Below are 21,408 nucleotides of genomic sequence, written 5' to 3' on the forward strand. Positions count from 1 at the left end.
GATTTGTGCCAACAATTACACCTTCCCATTAGTTAAATAGTGGTTTTCAGATAATGTTTAGTAAAACTAATTTATTTGTTGCTTTCCGTTGTTCTATTTCCATGTCCGCCCTGCAGTGCGGAGTGTACTGTTCATCTCCGTCTTTGTTCCAAAACTGAGCTTAGTTTCTCCAGTGGGTCTCCCAGACATTGCAGAACAGTTTTTCTTTGGTTGGTGGCTTCGCAGGTCAGTTCATCTTCTGGGACCAGTCCCTGCCTTCTGGTTAAGGAATCCGTGCACACATACAGGATGACTCAACAGTGGAATGGATGTTCAGATACCAGAAAGGTGCTGGTAACTTGACAGGAACTTCTACATTCTTTGGAGGTATGTGTGCATGTAAACATCTCATTGAATACTACCTGGATTATATCACATGGAACTATAACTTAGCTAAGTTGTGTTTTAAAATTTATACTCTTCATAGTTTAAGTATTCAGAACAAAATAAGCATTCACATTTTCACCGTGACTGTTAGGGCTTCATGTTCGGTAAAAACTTTGTGATATATAACCGATGTAACCTTTTTCTGGCTTTGCATTCCATGGGAAGTAATATAATGTAATTTTGCTAGATTTAAAGTACTGCAATATAGAATACTAAAAATAGAAATTCTAGACTTAACAGTTTTAAAGGGATGCAGCAACACGAACAAGTTATGGCCGCATTCCATCAGTGAGAGGGTGTATACTATGTACGCCGTGCATACCTTGTCAGATCTCTTCATACGTCTGGACTGGATATACTGCATCTGGTCTATAGCCTGGCCTGTGGTTTAGGGGTATGGTGTCCTTTCTGGTAGTTCTCGGATACCAAAACTTCTTTGTGGGAGCCAAAACAGCACCCATGAAACTCACCTAAGTTTCAAATAAGAAAGTGAAAATTTTTCCATTTTTTTCAGAAACTTTACATTGCAGATTTGTGTGAGAATAGCAGAATCATAGAGAAGCTTCTCAGATGACAGCATTTGTTTAATTTCATTTTTTGTTCTGGACTTTAGTTTTAGAAAACAGCTGAATTTATAATTCCTCCCAAGAAGGGAGGAGGAAAAAAAAGGCAAGTATTTGACTCAAGATAAATTTAGCAAGGCTATGAGCAACTGGAAGAGAGAGTTATGTAATGGTTAATTACTACGTCCAAACATAATGCTTTGGAATGCCCACTCATTGTGTGACTTAAAGCACTCAAAAGTCATAAAACATGGTTGTGTAGATGATAATTTGATAAAATGGTCTAGTAGCAAAGTGTTTATTCATGCTGAGCTTGCATCTTCATTACATTAGTAACACTAATGTATTGTTTAGAAATACTGCTTTGTTTTGGAGTGTATTGTTCCTCCTTCTCTTTGACTTGCTGCCTTTGCTTGTTAATGCAAGGCACATGTGTCTCTTCAGGGAAGAAAAACTTTTGTTACGAAATATAATTTGAAGAGTGTTACTAGCTTATCCTTCTGCATATATCACCTATCACTATTATAAATGGAAGAGACTAAGTGAAGATTTCTGAAGACTGCTAGAATAAATTCCTTGGTGGTTGAGACGATTTCTCAGGAGGACAAACAGTAGTGAAGCTGGTCATGCAAACAGCTCTTGATTAATTGGCTAGGTTGTTCTTTCCCACTTGCAAAGAATGCACATGCTTTCTTTTCATAAAAATGGAGTTATACTTGTGTGTCAGACACCTCATCAACCATACAGATCAGGTTTTCTAAGTTGGGGAAAATGCCAGATAAATTTTTGATAGGATGGTCCGTATTTTGGCAACTGTTTCTGGATTTTGGGTTCCCCCCCATAATGAAGATGGGGGGGAAGAAGTAGAAAAAGCATGCTGTGAGTGTTGAAGTGGAAGATTGGTCAATAAAAATAGGTAACGTGTTCTGTTCGTTCTTGAAGAATGCATGGTTGCTTTGAAAACTTTAGCTTCAGACTGGTTGGGAAGAGATAAGGTCTGGCTGAATATCTAATTAGTAGGACATTTGAGAAGGGTCCTCATCCCACTGTAAAATGAAGTGGCACTTGAAACAGTTAAGGCAGTTGTTGAGAATTCACTGAATAACAGAATTCAGTCTAGAATGGACTTGAGTAGTTTGCACTCCTTCAGCATGTGAAAGCAGAGCTCTTTTCTGAACTCTGGCTCATGTGGCAAATCTTCCTCAGTGAAGTATATTCATGCAGTTGGCTGTATTCCAGGGTCACTGTCCTTTTCTCCTGCTGAAAAACGGCATGTGAACCTCACTTACTTTGCCCTGTTTTGATAAGTGGCCTCTGAAGTTGTTTGTTGTTAGTGGTACAAACATTTTTTTTTCCTCTGCCTGGCATGATTTAAAAAACCAAAACAAAACACCAACAAAGCAAAGCAGTGGAGGAGGCAGGCAAAACTTTTGAATCTGACTCTTCTGAACACATCTGTTCCAAGTTAAGCAGTGGCTAAAAAGGGAGTTTATGAATTGGGTTCTGTAGTTGATAAAATTCTTCTAGAAATCGTGAGTAGATTCCAAAGTTTGTCTGCTGAGTTTAAACTTGAACATACACAATTTGCTACTGCTAAACTAAATTGCTGTTAAATACCTTCTTTTTTTCCTGCCAAGTGCTTTATATACTATAAAGTACTAACACATGAAACTACATTTGGTAAATTAATAAACCCAAGTTCTCCAGATTCAAATCAAGTTGTGCAAAGTAAAAGGTATCAAGAAAGAAGGTCCTTGCTAATGCCCATATGTCAATATCCAGTTCACAGACATACCTTTTTTCCTAGTAAAATTTAAATATAGCATGTTACTAACTTGTTATCTCTTACTGTGTTTTCACTGCCTTCTCTCCCTTCCTGCCCTAATCTTCTGTATTTTTCTAGAGACATACTGTACCTCAGACCTTTCAGGAAACTGCGCAGTTTGAATACATTGGATCATTCCAGTACCTGAAACTTCCACGATGAAGAGAGCTAGGCAGAAAGTTGTGGTTGAACATGAAGCTCCTCAAACATCACAGAAAAGCAAAAAACAGAAAACCTGTTTATGTGGCTCAGTGTTGGGTGAATCTGACTTGCAAGCCTCAATGGACTGGGGAAGCCTTCCGCACCATCTTATTCTGCGTATTTTTCAGTTTCTACCTTTAGTAGATCGAGCCAGGGCATCTTCAGTTTGTCGAAGGTGGAATGAAATTTTTCACATCCCAGATCTCTGGAGGAGATTTGAATTTGAACTTAGCCAGCCAGCTACTTCTTACTTAAAGTCTACACATCCTGATCTCATTCAGCAGATTATCAAGAGGCATGCTGATGACCTGCAGTACGTCAGCTTCAAGGTAAGTCTTGGATGAACGGAGGCTTGTTTTGTCATGGTACTGTGCATAATGTATGCAGTTCCTCTGTGTTGGTTGGCTCAAGTGTTGTACCTGCGAAGTCTTATGTTTAAAAATGTAACTCCTGTAACAATTTATTTCCACACGTGTGCTGTCTCCTTCCAATTTCAACTCTCTAATCTCTACAAAGTAAAGAAGGAGTTAACTTTATGCAATACAGTGCTGAAGATTGCATATTCTGTAAACATATCATTCAGAATATGTAGTTTCTGTGAATCGGTGTTAGTGGCAATCTGAGTACTCAGCAGATTATTGCGCCTAACAGTAAACTTGATTTAAATGAAGGCTATGTTGTAGTCTCAGGATTGCATAAATGTGGACTTCTTTCCTTTGAATACTTTATACAGTTTACTCGGTTTATCTGAGAAGATCGTAGTTGGAATTACATGTGCTTTGTTCACTTTTGGCAGACACTTCTCCTTAGAGGATGTCATAGTTCTAAGTTGTGAAGGAAGAACAGAAGAAAGGATTGATATTAAAGCTAGGGTGAAAATCAGAAACTTCTTTTTCTTGGCACTGGTAGCAGTTTTACGTTTGGAGATACTGTGATTTGGTTGCACAGCAGTTCATGGATAATCAGTTATTAAATACCTGTAACTTCTGCACTTCATATAACTGATTATAATGAATTGGCATTATAATGTCTTAATGCAACTTTTATGCTTTTTCGGCTACTCTTTTATCATCTCAGCTACTACAGAGGAGGAAGGTGAGATGAAATAGCGATTTGTCCAAAGTTAGTCATCAGGCTTATAGATGAATTGAGGATCAGTTAACCAAGATGCAAAGGTGTTGTCCCAGCAGGTAAAATGGATTAGTTGGCTGGAGTATATCTAGGCTTTATCAAGTCTTTTTTTCTGCTCTGAGAGTTTAGAATTGGCATTTAAATAAAAGGTTCATACATACCACTGTCTATCATAACACCAATGCTAATTCCAGTTGTTTAGGAAGGCATGAGGTTATTTGAAGACAAGCCTTAGGTTTAAGCTGTCTGTTCTTATTGGAAATACCCAGCGGTCATACTCAGGAAAAGTTTCCAAGAGTAACTTTTCCTGAACTCTTTTCTTGTCTTGAAATTTATAATTAATGTTGTGTTTTGTCCTTGTGGTAAACGCAGCCTGGTGCAGTACAGCAAAGTGGATGTGGACCTTGCAGTCATGGGTATCCATGATGCTGTCTTCTGGATAATCATAAAGAATGGCTTAATGATTTTTAAATTGCTTCTATAGGTTGATAGTAGTACTGAGTCAGCAGAAGCAGCCTGTGACATCCTTTCTCAGTTGGTGAACTGTTCTATCAAGACACTGGGTTTGATTTCTACAGCAAAACCAAGTTTCATGAATGTCTCTAAGGTAACGTTCTACAAACTGTAACTAGAGTGACTTAATTCACTCTTAAACCACTTTCGCTTTCTTATTGTGCTGTTATTCAGTTGATGGTAATTTTTATGAAACAGTCTATTTATTGGCATGTATTCTTTAATTTGTGTCATCCATTAGTATTAGGAAAATAGTTAAACATGGATTCTATTCATTAAATTTAGTAGTGTTGATACTTCACAGCGTAGAGATGGGCAATAATTTAGAAGGCTTAAGTTTCCTCATTTCTAGATTAAAAGATACGATGAACACATGCTGCAACATATTGTTAAAATATTTGTGAGATTTTTTTCTTTGACTCTATAGGTCACAGCAGAGTTACTTTCTGGAAAACTAAGTAAATGCCATTTCCTTTTTTCTGTAGATAAATTCTAGATACTTCAGGCTCATCACTATGTCCACTTACCCCTGTTTTATTACAGTGAAAAGATAAACCAGAGTGTAAAGTTAATTTTTGTCACATGCAGCAGCACCTTTTTAAAAATATTTCCTATATTCATGTTCAAATAAGCCTTTGTTACACAACAAAGGGCATGCCTAAAAAGTGATTATTTTTGTATTTTGTGTGCATGCAAAGCCTGAGTTTTAGATGTTGAAGTTCTGCCTATCTTTTATAAGATTTCCCCCCCCCCCTTCAATTTCTCCAAACAGGCTCATTTTGCTTCAGCACTGACAGTAGTTTTTGTAAACTCCAAGTCGTTATCATCAGTCAAGATAGATGACACACCACTTGATGATCCTTCCTTGAAGGTTCTTGTTGCTAACAATAGTGATACTCTAAAACTGCTAAAAATGAGCAGCTGTCCTCATGTATCACCTGCTGGTGAGTAGTGAACATAGATGAAAAATGTAGTAGTAAAGTATTCTAAAACAGTAGTCAAGACTTAGTTTGAAACAAGTTATTCATAAAACTTCTAGTGCTCTTCTGAGTTTCTTAGCAGAGGTCTTTTATTGACCTAGTCTTGGCTTTGGGCAGTTGGAAGGGGAAGGAGAATAATGTCTTTGTGTTACTGAATGGCTGGATTAGTGGAGGTGCTCCTCACTTGACTGCATCTTGTAGAATCCTGAGGATTTTTTTTACATTCTTCTCAGCTGCTTCAGTACCTCTGATGATAGGCCTTGAGAAAGAAAAAGCCTTGAAAATTAGTGCAAGCCTTAAACATGTGTTCCAAGGACTTGGTGTTCATTGCCAGTTCTGTGTAAGAGTAACCAAATGTGTGCTGCTTAATGTGTGCAACTTTGTGATATTAACTGACTGGCGTTCTGTGGGAACACACACACAAAATCCCCAACCCATGAATCAACTGCTGGTCGGTGGGCTAAAGGAGATGAAAGCAGTTGTCAATAACTGTTTTGCAAGGTGCTGTGAGTTTAAATTACTGAGCAAAAGTGTTAATAATTCAAAGTTACGTGAAAAACCCCCATGGAGTGTATACAAATTTCCAAAACTAGTAGTGTAAGACTTAGAGTCTTTCAGTTTCTGTAGTGCCCTCGTGTGTCCAGATCTGGTAGTATGAACTTGCTCATTTTAGCATTGGTTGGTGAAGGGCTCACTCCCTTCAAAATACAGGCTTGCCAGAAAGTTCAGAGGGCTTTTGGGTGCCTTTTCACTTACCTTTCTCCTGAAATCCTGGTGCTAGGGAAAGGGAATCCTGGTCTGGTCTCATTCCTATATTCATCCAGAGTCTACAAAAGGTGATTGAATCTGTGTACTTTGTAATCCAACAGATTAAGAGCATTTATGTTGTTTAACATACCTCTTAAAAGAACACCAGCAGCCTAGTTTAAATAGAATGCTTAGATGAATGCTGAAGGAAGGACTATTAGGGAAGGGAACAGTGGCAACTTCAGCTGGATCTTACCTGGTTTCAGTTGTGTCTTCAAAGCTGAGGAAATTCTGCACAGGGAAGGGCAAAGAGGAAGAAAGATACGCAGATCCAAGATGAATGCGACTAGTTAGACTTGCTTCTTTTACTGATAAATGTTTGTGGCCAAAACCCCGTAAAAGGATGTGGATATCTGGAACTTTATCATATTTCACGGGGTTTGGATATAGGCATGAATACTCAAGCCAATAGAATTAGTACTTGAGCTTTATAGCAAGCAACTGTGCTTATGTACACTTCTTGTTTTACAGAGTAATTTTTTTTGTTCCTCAGGAATTCTTTGTGTTGCTGACCAGTGTCATGGACTTAAGGAGCTGGCTTTGAACTACTACATATTAAGTGATGAACTGCTGCTGGCTCTTTCAAGTGAAAAACATGTTGATCTTGAACACCTTCGCATAGACGTTGTGAGTGAAAATCCCGGACAAGTTGAATTTCACACTATTAAAAAGCAAAGCTGGGATGCTTTTGTTAAACACTCCCCCAAAGTCAACATTGTGATGTATTTCTTCTTGTATGAAGAAGAATTTGATGCTTTCTTCAGAGAGGAAACCCCTGTTACACACCTTTACTTTGGTCGTGCAGTAAGCAAAGCGTTGTTGGGTCGTATTGGCATGAATTGCCCAAGGTTAATTGAGTTGGTTGTGTGTGCTAATGGACTTCAGCCTTTGGATGATGAACTTATTCGGATTGCTGAGCGCTGTAAGAACTTAACAGCAATGGGACTTGGTGAATGTGAAGTAACTTGCAAAGGATTTATTGAATTTGTGAAGATGTGTGGGGGCAGGCTTACCCAGCTTTCTATAATGGAGGAGGTACTGATTCCAGATAATGATTATAGCTTAGATCGACTTCATTTAGAAGTCTCCAAACACCTTGGAAGAATGTGGTTTCCTGATATGATGCCAACGTGGTAAATTCTCTGCATTTGTGGGTAAACTGGTAGAATCAGTGTGTTGCTTTCTATGCAAATAAAGAATTTAAGAAATGAAATGTGAAAACTTACTTCCAGATTTGAGTTTTTCTACCTGGAGAACCTCTAGTAGTGTAACAGCAAAACATCCTAGAATGTTAATGGTGTATTGAAATAGAAAATAGATTAAGTGTACTTAACAGTTCTGAAAGTATATCTGTGGTTTACAGGTGCTTCAAACTTCAGTGAACTTGGGCTTCTCTGAGCTTCAGTTTAAATGTTCCATTCACATTGAAGATTTTTTCATGTCTTTGTTTAGTCTTTCCGATGTAGTCAGAAGAGGACTAGAGAAACTTTTTTCCTTTAGCAAATCTAACTTTATGGGAAACTGGATACAACTTGGAGTTCAGGAAAAACAGTGTTGTTTGTCATTATGTTTTATGCAGCTATTTTTCAAAATATTCACATTATAAATAAAGCTTGTTCATTACTATACTTACACCAGACCAGGTTACTCAGATATACTGGCATGAGTTTAAGCTAGATTATATTAAAATGTTCTGGTACATTAGCTTATGCTTACGAAGAAACTTCCCAGTTTTAAATTGCACTTTAAATAACTTTGTCAGATTAGCTAAACTGTATAGACTGCATTATATGGTATGTTGTTTTTCTGTCTTATGCGTTAAATGGATGGGAAAAAGACCTTGTTAAAATTAATGAATTGAAAAGTTTGGATCTAGATTGATTGCTTGGGTGAATGATAAAGCACTTCAGAAACTGCCAGAGTATAAGGAATAGCTTCTGGGTTTGAGGGGATTCAAGTCTTTGATTAGAGATTGATGTCTGAATGCTGTTCCATGCTTTCATTATTGAGAGGTAAGGAGGATCTTACAAATGTGGCTAGTGGGGAGGAAGGATCAAATGGAATACAGTTGTCTTTGAACCCTTTCTGTCTGGAATCAAGGGTTTAAAGCACTTAAAAGTTATTTGCCAGTTAGAGGCCAAAATGGCCTGTAGTAATCTTGCCTGTATCTCGCAGAGCTGTGCTGTAAGCCCCAATTTCTAGAGTAAGGATTGCTGGAGGTGATCCTGAAATTTTTAATTCAGGACTGTCTAATACTTGTTGCTATTGGTTTTTGGGGAAGAAGATTTTTTTATTTCTTTGTTTTCTTTAAAAGGGAAAGGAATGGTGAGTTGATGGGAATTAGAATCTGTATTTTTGTGTTGACATTTTGCACACTGTAAACTGAAATGCATCCTATACAAATTTTGCTGTAATTATTTTCATGTTGTGGTTGTTCTAGCTTCGTATTTACAATGAGAAGTTTACGTTTGATTTGCTGGTAGTATTTGTCACATCAGATAAAATGTCAGTATCTTCCACACTTCTTTACTGCAAAAATAATAGCTGAAGGGTTAAACCACCATTGTCTTGGACAGTCTTGGTTCCAGTTGCAAGCTAAAGGATTTAAGATAACATATAATGCCTGTCTGAATCAGTAATGCATTATTGCCTATTGCACAGTTAAGAAGCATCTGACTCTGGTTACTAGCACCTGTTACCCAAGCACTTGCTTCCATAATCAAGGGGATTATAATTGTCTTTTAAACAAAAGACTGAAATATTTCTAAACAGTATTTGTTTTAAGATCTGTGGTTTGCTTTAAATGTAAACATAATAAAGTGATCTAATACGTGCACTCATACTACTTTTATCCACTCATATTACTCTTATCCATCTGTTGCACCACATCCTGTTAGGCAGGGTTCTGTCCTCTTAGAAACCATATACTTGACAAACCTGGGGAGAGGCAGTAGAAATGTTTAACTCCTGGATTCTGTTGAATTAGTCATTGTCGTTTCGTGTTCATGCCTCAAACTCAAGGATTTTTGACATGCTGAAACTGTAAAATGAAACGTGGAGAAATCGTGTATATGGTTGGTAAGTCCTAGAGTCCTCCTTGTCTCTCTAGCCAACATAACAGCATTAATGAAGTTTCAAACCCTAGTGACCATATACAGAAATATAGTTCAGCAGGAAACTTAAAATGCTTATTTGAATATCATCCCTTTCTCTGTCCCTCTTACTAAAGCAGCTGTTCTGTGAAGCCATGAATGTTAGCTTTCTGCAGCGCCAAGCTTCTAGAAAAATGGTCCTATATTTATTAATGTTGTGAATTTTAATGCGACGATTTTTTTGTGCATTCACTCTGCTAACTGATCTTAACAAGTAAGACCAATTGATACTTGAGTTTATAACTAAATGCCAACGAAATTGATACATTAGTCTTAATGTGAAATACGGATTCTTCACTGGTAGTGTGGGAAGCTAATTCTGATTGAAAGGTAACTTCTGACATTAACATGATGTTGAATTTTATAGTTGTAGTGTTAGATTTGTTTAGTGTCATATGTTGGTGCTATGGTATATGCATTGTGCTTTAGGGAGGAGTGTCAAAACACTACCCTGTGTAAAGCAGCATTAGTTCTTTTCCTTCTTCAGAAGGTCTTCCTGAGTGACTGCAGTGGAGGTATTGCACTTGGCAAGAACCTGTAGGCAGCTGCCTGCTGCCTTTACATCCTACTGTCCCTTGAGGAGCCTGTGCTTCAGAGCTCTGCCTTGTCTTGGCTAAGGCAAGTTTTGTCTATATTACTGGCTTTTCCTAGTTCCGCTGCCCTGCAAAGGCTTCTTCTAAAGTGTATAATGCAATGATACACTTTGTTAGAGTAACTAAAACCCTCAAAATGAAGTACGGAATTTACACCTGGTGTGCTAAGGAGATTTGTAGGGTCACTAAAAAGTCCAAGTTACAGTGAGAAGCGAACAGTAGTGCACCTTTTCTGCCGCGTGAGGGGGTGAGCTAGTTTTCGTGCTCGCTCACTTTTCAGACTCTGAGAAAGCTTATAAATAAGCATTGCTAATTTCCTGATGGTCTTGTAAATGCAAATTCCCATTTGCTAAGCAATAGAGACACCGGTTGTTCTGGCAGGACAGCTCTGAACAGCATCCACTGTTTCAATAAATTTCCCTCTAGTTTTCTTCAGTTCAGGTGCCTTCAGAAACTAATCTTGTTTGCCAAGGTGCAGTAAAGTTTGTAAATTAGCCGAAGATACAATGTTCACAACAATTACAGCTACTTAAACAGTGTCTAACAGGTACCTGGAACTTAAATTAATGTTAGCACTTTGCAATATTATGTAAGGCCGAAAGTATTGCATCGGTAGTAATATAAACTGTTGTTGTGCATATTGTATAACTTTTTAAATTCTGTAACATACATTTTTTCCTTCCTTCACTGAGATAGGCTGCCCACGTGATAAGCAAAGCAACTTTTGGATGCTGAGATGAATTTATTTGGAATTTACTACATTTCCATTTCACACTCTTTGCCCTTTCCCCCTTTCGAGATTGCTAGTAGGATCCGAGCGATCGCAGTTCTCAATGTGAATATGAGATGTGATCCCAGGAAATACTCTCTGCATTGGCAGCATTTTCCCAAGGATTTGTCCCTTAGAAATTCTACCGTTATATCTGATGGGATGGATGCAGAGTAGTTTTACACAGAAGCCTGGTGAAAACAAGATGAGGGAAAACATCAGGTGACTGATGAAGCATTTGTTTCAGAAATACTAACATTTTCTATCTTGTCCTTTCCACTGAGATAGCAATAATGGAAGCACATAGAGATAGTGGTTGGAGTTGTTGGCTTGGTGGAGAAAGGAAGATGGGAGGCAGGGAGAAGGTGGCAGTTCCTGTTTTAGTAAAGAGAAGAGCTCAAAGACATTCTACAGAACTCAATTATTTGCATTCTAACATAGGAGCAGAAAGTTCTGCATGTAAGTAGATGGAAGGTGCAGTGTTTCAAAACATGTACCTTGCTTAACTACTTGGCTAGCTGCAAGATAATACATCCTATATGACCTCAAGACAAAGAAATATTAAATGAAAATTAGCTATTTACCTGCTCCCCTGATCTGGACTCCATCATCAATGGCATTTCCATTGTGGAAGAATTTAATGGGTCCAGAGAGCTCGCCAGAGAAGGGAGCGTACACGGTTGCTCCATCAGCACAGATGACATCCACACCCGTGTGCTTTCCTTTACCGTTGCGTCTAAAAACATACATAATTAGAGAAGTCTTTTGTCAGGCCTAACATTATATAGAGATCAATCAGGTAGCACTCTGCAAGATCTGGAAATGGGTTGTTAGTACTGAAACAGTGTTGATACAGTTGACTGGCTGTAGTTTTTTGGTGTAGATGATGTAATGCCATGTAGGGTTGATGATCTGAGGTGCAGTTTTGCAAATTGGAGAGAAAAAAAAGGCATTTCTTCCAAGCCTGAGTCACAGAAATGTTGGTTGGCAGATACCCGTGGAGGACATCAAGTCCAGCCTTCCACTTGAGTCAAGACTGTTCCCAACACCAGGTCAGGCCTGGGACGGCTTAGTCTGAGCCATGAAAGCCTCCAAGCACAGAGGTTTTATGAACAATGTGGGCAACCTGTTCTGGTGCTGCATTACCCCATAGTGAAAATGTTGCTTCATGTCCAACCTAAACCTTCAAAGGTGTAATTTTTAAGTGGCTTAAACCAGAGTTTAAGGCTATTTCAGTGGAGCAGCAACAAAAACCCACATGTTCCACTTAGAGTACCTTGGAGCTCCGTAGTATCCACAGCCATATTGATCACAGCCTCTTATCTCGTTTGTAGGATTCCCGGAGCACACTGTTGCCCAGCGTCTGTCTTCTTGTGGGAATGGTGGAACATCTTCAAAATACAGAAACACAGCACATCAAAGTTAACTTTCAGGTTCTAATTAAGGTGTTGCATGTTTGTAACTACTATGTTTTAGTTAGGTAGGAACATATTGGAATTACATCCCATGCATGTAGTTGGATGTTTTCCTCCATAAAGTTTGTCATCCTTCAGGAAATGTAAATAGAATGTACACATAAGACTGGATTGTAATGTTTCTAGATTAGGGTTATCTCATATAAGGAACATGCTTTAAAGACGAAAATTCAAAAGGACTATAAAATTAAAGAAGAGTGTAATCTGAGGGATGGGAAGAGACTCAGTTTTGTTTCTTAATCTACGCCCAGGCTGATGGGACTGGACTCCTCAAGTCCTCTTCTCCATTACTACAAATGTAGTATTTGTATTTACAAAGAATCATCCTAAAGTCTGCCTAGATGCAATACTGAAAACATTGCTAGTAGTTAAGGGTACAAACAGAAGAAACGTCTGACTCGGTTTATTGCTGAGACTTGGTGTGGCTGTGTCATGGGGGAACAAGAACTACAACAATATGCTGATATATTCTTCCTATGACACTGTCTGCAGTCCTGTTATGCTGTATTTATAATGCATATTTTCTCTCTTTTGGGTGTTGCTGTCAGCGAGAAGCTAGGACAGAGGGGACTATTGCTGTTTGATACTGTTGTCCTTATTTGAAATTAATAGTTTTCATTCATTATACTACTTATTCTGGGGTTTTTGTTGTTTTTTTTTTTACCAGGCGTAAGTAGATGAGTAGGATCAGAGTGGTCGCAGTTCTCAACATGGATGTGAGAGATAATGCCAGGAAATACTTTTTGCATTGGCAGCATTCTCCCGAGTTGTTGCCCTCTACGGATTTGGCCGTGGTACCTGATGGGGTGAATACAGACGAGCTTTACACAGTAACCTGGAAAAGACAGGAGAGGAAGCAGGGTCAGGAAACATCAGCTGCATCTGTTCCTGGGGTGAGCAAGAAACCCTCTGTGCTAGCCTCTTACTGGAGACTGTAATGATGAAGCAGAAATGTAGTCAAGGTACCAACAATCCTGAAATCAAAATTACTTTGGAAAAGTAATTACTGTGGAAAAGAGGGAGCTGGAAAATAGGGACAGGAAAACATCGTCTCAGCAAAACTGAGGGCGTATTTCCGATACTTTTTACTGGTGCCTTTTTTTTGATTTAGGGTGGTTGTTTTTCTGCTACCTGGTTTTCAACTCCCTTCTTCCTTCTATCCAAGAAAACCATAGGAAAAGGACTATATCCTGCTGGTGCTGATTTCCGATGTTTCTTGGCAGCAGTCTAGTTGTGCTTCAATGTGGGAACTAGAGAGGGTGTAAGATTAATTAACACTTTGAATTCAAGAGCTGCAGAAACCTTACTCAAGTAACCAAAACGATTACTTGTGTATGCCTCACAGCGTATCTGCTGTTACTACTTGCCTGATCCACTGATTTGGACTCCATCATCGATGGCATTTCCATTATGAAAGAATCGAATGGGTCCAGAGAGCTGGCCGCTGAAAGGAGCGTACACTGTCGCTCCGTCAGCACAGATGACATCCACGCCCGCATGCTTTCCTTTACCACTGTGCCTGAAAACATAAATATGTAATTACAGAAGTCTGTCAGGTTTAACATTATGTATAGATAGATCAGTTAACACAGCGTGGTCTCTGAAGCTTGTCTAACAAAATTTTTGCATCTGCAATGAAATTGGAAAAAAGTAATGGCTTTGATCGATCGTTTTTGTTGCAAAATGTTTGTATTACTCTGACCTACTTTAAAGGGGGATGAGATTTCAAATTTTAAGCACATTTCTCATTTTCCCACATTCATGGAGTATTTCAGGCTGTTACAGAAAATTACTCCTGTTCGACCCCAAAATATATCTGTGCTGGTGTGAAATAGAATCTTATGTTTGGCGTTTTCTCATTTAGAAATTCCGAAGTAGTATGATGAGGATGGACTGTTCTTACAGCATCTGGGGAGAGGAGAGGAAAATGCAGGGAAGGCAGGAGTCATTCTACATAAAAAAGCATTTTTCAGGGAAATATAACCTGTTCTGTTATGAGGTGCCTGCTTAAAGACAATGATGCTGGCAGATTTTTAGCTTGTGTAAATTCATCTACTTAGCTTCTTGTAAGCTATTGCTGAATGTTAGTTAAATATCTGGTCTATAAGCAACAAGAGTGACACAAATCCTTGAAATGCTTTCCATTTCCTTTACTTGTGTAGTGGTCTCGCTTCTTCACCCACGCATCGCTTAATAGTGGTGGTATTACTGCACTTCAGTGAGATTGCCAGTAACATCTCAAAAATGAGTAGGGGGTCCTGCAGACAACAATCTTTTCTCATTCTAAGTATCAACTCTGGTTAAACTCTACTCTTTCTCACGTGTGAATACTGTTGCTTTCCTAAGTTAAGTGAACCCCACTGCTCCGGACTCTCGATGCCCCTCTGTGTTACCTGTCAGCGCCGAAATGGCCACAGCCGTATCTATCGCAGCCCCGGATTTTGTTGATGGGATTCCCACTGCAGATCTGTGCCCAGTGTCCGTGTTGTTGTTGGGGCGGGCGTGTGTCCAACTGCTTGGCAAAAACTTCACGTGCAAAAGAGGAAAACAGGGAAAACTGAACCATGTTCTCAGTACAGTACAGCAGAAAGTGTTAAGCTGCAAAATAGCATGTTTAAAGTGGAAGACAATACTCTTTTGCCACAGAAGAGAGGTTTCTTCCTTAAATACTGTGGAGAATGGCTCATGGGTGTTTATAATTGCAGGAACTGGAGGTAAAAGAATATTGTACAACCTGTTAAATAGATTTGATCCCTTTTTCTAGAGGTCTTATTTCAAGATGCATACAGTAAAAGCAAAGCTATGACTTTTTAATGTTAGGTTGTGAAATAAGTCAAACTGTTCTTCATTAAAGCTCTAAACACATCAATATAGACTCTAAATGCACACCCAATTCTGTATTTTATAATAGTCATAACTGTGCACATTGCCATAATTCTTCATATAACTAGATTGAAAAAACTTAGCATTATTTATGTTGGAGCGAATTTCAATAATTTGTTAGCGTCTGCCTAAAACCAGTCAAGACCAACTGCGATATAGCAATCTCAACTCACCAGTGGACACCAAGCTGACCAGAGCGACCAGGCTGAGAGCTGGCATCTTGTGGCTGTTTCACTGGTGTTCTTTGATCAAATCAAAGACGTTGAGCAGTAGCTGCCTGGGATATTTATGTGTTTTTGAAAGCCCAAGTCTGTTGTCTTGGCCAATCAGTCTTGAGCAAAGTATTACAGCTCCGGATGGATGGTGTTACCATATTAGGCACTGAGGATGTCTACAACCTCTAACAGTTGTTAGAGCTGGTTGGGAAAGAGGGATAAAATAATTGGTCTCTTAGCACACAGTAACAGATGGAAATGAACAATCCCACATTTCAGGAAGCTCTGGTTGAACCGTTTACTTAACACCTTTTCTTCCTCGTAAAGCAAGGGCACACTTAGGCCAAAAATGGTAGGAACCAAAAATATGGTCCAGAGGATTGAGTTGGAGGGAAAAGATGGGCAAAACTCCACGGTGGATGTAACCAGTTTGTCCTTCACTGCTCATTCCAGTACCTCCTCCTCAGGGGTATATGCCCATTAGAGCTTTCTAACAGAGTGGCAGAGAAGACATGAAGGTGTAATGTCTGGTGTAGCATGAGTGTTCACTAGGGCTAAGAAATACAGATGCTTTTGCATAGAAACATGTCTTTTTCCTGTTCAGCTGAAATTACCACCTAGCCTGGACTTAAATCCATGAAGTCTTTCCACTGAAACCCTAGTTTTTGACAACGAAATCCTTATTAAAACATCTTCAGTTTGTGAAACAAACAGGTGCAAACGCAAGTTGCATGGCATAACTGACACAGAGTTAAAAAATTCTAGGCTTTAAAATTATTCATTTAGTATCTGCTTGATTTTAGCTATTGTACTATTAAGCAGGCTCCTTAGTGTCTCTTTTAATCCTTCAGTTTGGTTTTTCTGTGCTACTTACAGAAAGCATTAGATTTTCTTTCTGGCCATGTCTTAGTTAATATGAAATTTAAATGAGTGATGGTGCTTTCACATAAATTATCTGATATTCCAAGTTACAGAAACCTCTGGAAGTCCTGCAGGTTTTATTCACAGGAGAAATAGATTTCTCTCTGCCCCATTTCTAGTTTCCAAAGAGCATCTGTACATTGTGTTTTCTGAAAATCTCCATGGAACAAGCAGCTGGAGGCAAATTTTTCGCTTGTGGTTCCAAGATTTTTTTACAGCCAATATTTAAACCCCAAGCAATCTTCTAGCTTTCCCTAGGGTTATTACAAGTGGCTTTGCTGATTTTACCCTTGCTGCTTTCTCCCCCGTCCTGCCAGAAAGATCTGCTGTTCTTGCACTTGTAGCCACCAAACAAATATTTATATAAATGCTATGTCCCCTCAGTCTGGTTTTGATGGGGCTTTTGGTTGTAATTTGCTCAATATAATGGAGTCTAGGCTTACAAATGATACAAGGTAAGAGCTCTCAGGATTTGGGGATGTCGCTTACCCCTGAACTGAAAGACAGGGTATGTGAGTTTGTGTGACCCTTGCTAGAAACAGCCTTCATTGCTACAAGCTGGGAGAGCTTGTGTAATATTCTTTCCAGGCTTATTCACCTTCATTTGGCACAAGCTCTCCGCAAACCCCCTCAGCTCTCCTTAGTAGAGAGAATCGTCAAGGGAGGTGGTATGGGTGGCATCGTCAATGAAGATTTCATAGCATAGAGGTAGTGAAGTATTTCTGAGCTTGGCTAGCTTGATACTAGCTGCTGTAAGCGTTTTTTTCCTACTGGGAACAAAACAATTTAAAAATAAAGACTTTATTTGGGTGCTGCCTGGCCATTCCCAGTTGAGGGCTCTCCGGTGGGCTTTCTGCAATACTGATCTCTCTCAACCAGACTTTATTTCTGATTTACTCCTGACTGTCAGTTTGTGCTAGTAGAGTTTTAAATATCTCATTATATAAATTTTACTTGGGGCAGACCTGCCTTGAAAAGCTAACGATTTTTACAGACTTTTGTGAACTCTCATGCTCATAATTTTACCAAGGAAGGAATTGTAGCACCTCAATCTACTCTACAAAGTCTTGCAAAGGAAAGGCTGGGTGTAAAGCCAGCCAAGCTGGTAGGCATGAGGAGAGAAGTATAACTATGTTATAGGTGCACAGACACTGAAGAAGCTTTTCTCAGAGCCGTGTTTTGCAGTCTGGTGTTTTGTAAAATGGCTCTAAGCTACCTGTTCTTTGTGATTTTTTTTTTTTTTCCATCTCATTTGTGTTACACAGCTGACTCCAAATTGCTCGTAGCTGTGTACATTTCTTATGTTTTCTCCGTAAGAGATCTTAACAGCATTGTATCTTGCTCTGTTCTTTCTAAAACATCAAAATGTCATTTGCTACAATAGCATATCTAATGCACTTCTGGTAAAGTGTTCTTAATAAAACAGTTTTCAAGTGTATGATACTGCAGTTCAGATTGCTCAGTACGTTCCCCATCTTTCCTGGGTGAGCTGGAAGGTGTAGACCTCTCACCTGGGGCATGAGGAAGCTCTGAACCGAAGTTGGTGGGATTCCTGTGTTGGGCAATGGATATGTTAGTATAACAGTTGGTAGGTGCAGTTGTGAAAGACACAAACGGGCCGCTTAGCACATACTCACAGAAGGATATGGAACAACTGGCCAGCGTTGCGCAGCCCCTGGGAGCCACAGTTGCACCGTTTCCTTCCCTACGGCGGGGAGCGGGCAAGGAGATGGAGAGGAGCCAGCGTTCAGGGCTCTGAGGAGCACAGCGAGAGCAGGTGGGCTGGCTTGGGAAATGCTGACTTCTTTCTCATGCGTGAATGGTGCGAGGTCCCTGTTTTGCCCCTTTTACATCAGTAGTAGCTTCCCTGGCTGTGTAAGTCCCTGCAAGGTCTTCTCATGGACTGAGCAAGAATGCAGTGGGCAAATGCGAGTGTTTGGCTGATATCAACAGGTAGTGAATGAGTTAAGCCTGATGTTGTCCAGGAGAAGTCCCTATTTTCCTATTCAGCCTTTCCAAAGATACTCTGACTGTGCTGTGTAAATTCTGTAGTATTTCAGGAGGGTCCACTGCCAGTTACCAGGGCTTTTGGGGAGATGGTACCTGCCATACGTGTGGCCATAAACCTTGCAAACATTAAACTAGTCTCTCTTAACAGCATCCTGGCCTGTATCAGAAACAGTGTGGCCAGCAGGAGCAGGGAGGGGATCGTGCCCCTGTACTCGGCTCTGGTGAGGTCACACCTCGAATATTGTGTTCAGTTTTGGGCCCCTCACTACAAGAAGGACACTGAGGTGCTGGAGCGTGTCCAGAGAAGGGCGACGGAGCTGGTGAGGGGTCTGGAGCACAAGTCTGATGGGGAGCGGCTGAGGGAGCTGGGGTTGTTCCGTCTGGAGAAGAGGAGGTGAGGGGAGACCTCATCGCTCTCTACAACTGCCTGAAAGGGGGTTGTGGGGAGGTGGGTGTTGGTCTCTTCTCCCAAGTGACAAGCGACAGGACAAGAGGAAATGGCCTCAAGTTGCACCAGGGGAGGTTCAGGCTGGATATGAGGAAAAATGTCTTTCCTGAGAGAGCAGTGAAGCACTGGAAGAGGCTGCCCAGGGAGGTGGTGGAGTCACCATCCCTGGAGGGGTTCAAGGACCGTGTGGCCGTGGCACTGCGGGACATGGTTTAGTGGGCATGGTGGGGTTGGGGTGGTGGTTGGACTTGGTGATCTTACAGGTCTTTTCCAACCTTAGTGATTCTGTGAATTATCTTAATGTTATCTCATAATGAGAAAATGGCAACATGATGGAATAAGATTTTTGGAGGAAAAGAGCCTGAAAACTCTGAGACACACCTGGGCAACGGTAGTGGACCCTGAGCAGAAACATCAGTAAAAACCAGGGCCAAACCCTGAGCCAGGGCGGATCCAGGCCCCCAGCCAAGGCCTGCCATTTCCTTCCAGCTGTGCTGCCATCCTCTCTTTGTTGCCCACAAGTGAGGGCTGGTTTCTCCATTGTTTCATTTACACATGTTTCAGCTCAGTAGGATTCAACCAACGTTCAAAAACTGAGAATTTAGTCCATAAAGCCCTTCCTCTTTGCAATCTCTGTGGGGCTGCAGCCCCAATGAATTGGGTAAACAAAAGCTGCACATCTTATTTCTTGGTAATGTTACAGTCCATCATAACTGTAGGTTTGCCAGGCTTGCTAGCAGGCAGCTGGAAAGGTAAATCCTCTTCCTAGCTGTATTTTACAGAACAATTGGCTTTGTCCTTCCTGGCTAGCCCCGTGTGTGCAGTGTGGGAACAAGTCAACGCTGAGCACTCATCTCCCAGTTGATCTGCGTACGATATGTTATTAAAGAACCTAAAAGCTGTTTCTCTGGAAAATAAATAATGTTCTTTGTGCTCATCATTAAAAATCAAGTTCTGATTTAAAAATAAACTGTAGAAGAATTTACTTGTGCAATTAGCAGCACAGGCTTTCATGATGAAAATCAAGCTGGCGCAACATAAACCAACTTGCATTCGCTATTTATTCAGGCTTCTGATCACTTGACGAGGCTGAGATATGAGGAATTTTGCCACAACGATTAATTAAGTTTTGTGTACACGGCTTATATTGCAGTATCGCTGGAAAATCAGCAGGTTGCGCTAGCTGATCAGCCAAAAGGCACGGCTGGGCATGTCATTTGAAGCAGATAGCAGGCTGCAGGAGATCTGAGTACTTTGCCTTTCTCCTTTGCTAAGTATGAGCTGAAGATGAAGCTGAAGTTGTGCTGGCGCACAGTTCTGATTGAAGACTCTATCTCGAATTTATTTTGCCTTTTTAATACACTTGCTAAGCCTGAGTTAGGCAGGTTTTGATGGGGAGGACGGAGGAACACAAAAGAATATTGTTTTGCTACCGATGTCCTATCCCGTGGGGAGGACAAAGCTCTGGCTGAATCCTCCAAAAGTCCTTTAATGCTCGGGGAAATAGAAGGGAATGGTGCAGATTTGGGTTGCAGCCTAAGGCAGTTAGGACTTTCACAGTATGGGATCCCAGCTTACCTTTCTGTCTGGGACTTTGTGGTACAAACTTATAAAATAAAAGGGATAGCAAAGAAGAGGATCCCTGCAGAACTGGTGCAGAAAAAAAGCAATTCTGAAATTGCCAACTCTTCCCTGAAAAGCCTAGTTGCCCCTGTTACTTCCCCCAGCACCCTTTCCCCTCACCTTGAATATTTCTAGACCTGTGTATTTTACCAGCCCTTTATTTCCTTCCCAGAGTCAGCTGCGAGTTGTACTTCCCCTTCTTCTACAGCCAGTTATTTTTTTTACTAGACTGAAAAGGTAAAGCTGGGTTTACTTACACTGTTTGCCCCACTGCTCTGTAACCTAACATAGAAAGTGGTGCTTACTTTTTCTTCTCTGCTGCTGGGTGACAGCCCCAGCTAAGACAGGAATTTTTAGCATTTGCCCTCTACCTTTCTCAGGCACCTGCTGGAGCATCCCGCATCCCTGCACCAAAGCACTGCACCTCCCTGCGCTGCTGGAAAAGCTCAGGTTAAATAATAGCTCCCTGAAAAGGTTTGTGAAACCAGTCTGTGGGGACAGACCAGGAAAGTGCTGAGCTGTTGTCACTAACGTACAGGTGACAATGTTAGAGGAGGCAAAGCCGGTGAGTTAGGAGCAGCTCCGTCACAAGCCGGGGGACCAGGAGTCTCTGTGAGTGGGCACTGCTGCGTGGTCTCTCTGGACTGCAGGAGGGCAGGATGCTGTGCCGAGGGCAGGGAGAAGGCAGGCTGGGGTCTCTCAGTGCTGTTTTTGGTATTTGTGTTCCTCCCAGGGCCCTGGTGATACCCGTGTGCTGTGCTTTAGAAAGGAGGTGATGGCATCTTCTGTCCCTATTAACAGATTCCTGATGCATATGACAGCTCAGGGAGGGGGAAGGAGACCAGTGTGACCCGGGGAAGAGCCTACCTGTCT

The 21,408-nt window shown here is 40.6% G+C and overlaps 2 protein-coding genes across 2 annotated transcripts; one reads left to right on the forward strand and one right to left on the reverse strand.

Moving 5' to 3' along the window:
• The first annotated feature begins 228 nt into the window (after positions 1-228).
• LOC104261006 (F-box/LRR-repeat protein 21) lies at positions 229-9,282 on the forward strand. Its single transcript, XM_009816913.2, has 5 exons — positions 229-366; positions 2,893-3,344; positions 4,631-4,753; positions 5,432-5,603; positions 6,940-9,282. The coding sequence occupies exons 2-5, from the start codon at positions 2,973-2,975 to the stop codon at positions 7,581-7,583; spliced, it is 1,311 nt and encodes a 436-aa protein (XP_009815215.1). The 5' UTR covers positions 229-366; positions 2,893-2,972; the 3' UTR covers positions 7,584-9,282.
• A 1,678-nt stretch (positions 9,283-10,960) lies between these two features.
• Positions 10,961-15,537, reverse strand: LOC104261005 (myeloid protein 1). Its single transcript, XM_009816910.2, has 7 exons — positions 15,492-15,537; positions 14,829-14,961; positions 13,803-13,954; positions 13,100-13,270; positions 12,237-12,351; positions 11,545-11,696; positions 10,961-11,151 (listed from the first exon to the last, which is right to left on the reverse strand). Exons 1-7 carry the CDS (start codon positions 15,535-15,537, stop codon positions 10,961-10,963), a joined length of 960 nt encoding a protein of 319 aa, XP_009815212.1.
• Between the last annotated feature and the right edge of the window lie 5,871 nt (positions 15,538-21,408).

This window comes from Gavia stellata, chromosome 16 (assembly GCF_030936135.1).
Source record: "Gavia stellata isolate bGavSte3 chromosome 16, bGavSte3.hap2, whole genome shotgun sequence".
Taxonomy (NCBI): domain Eukaryota; kingdom Metazoa; phylum Chordata; class Aves; order Gaviiformes; family Gaviidae; genus Gavia; species Gavia stellata.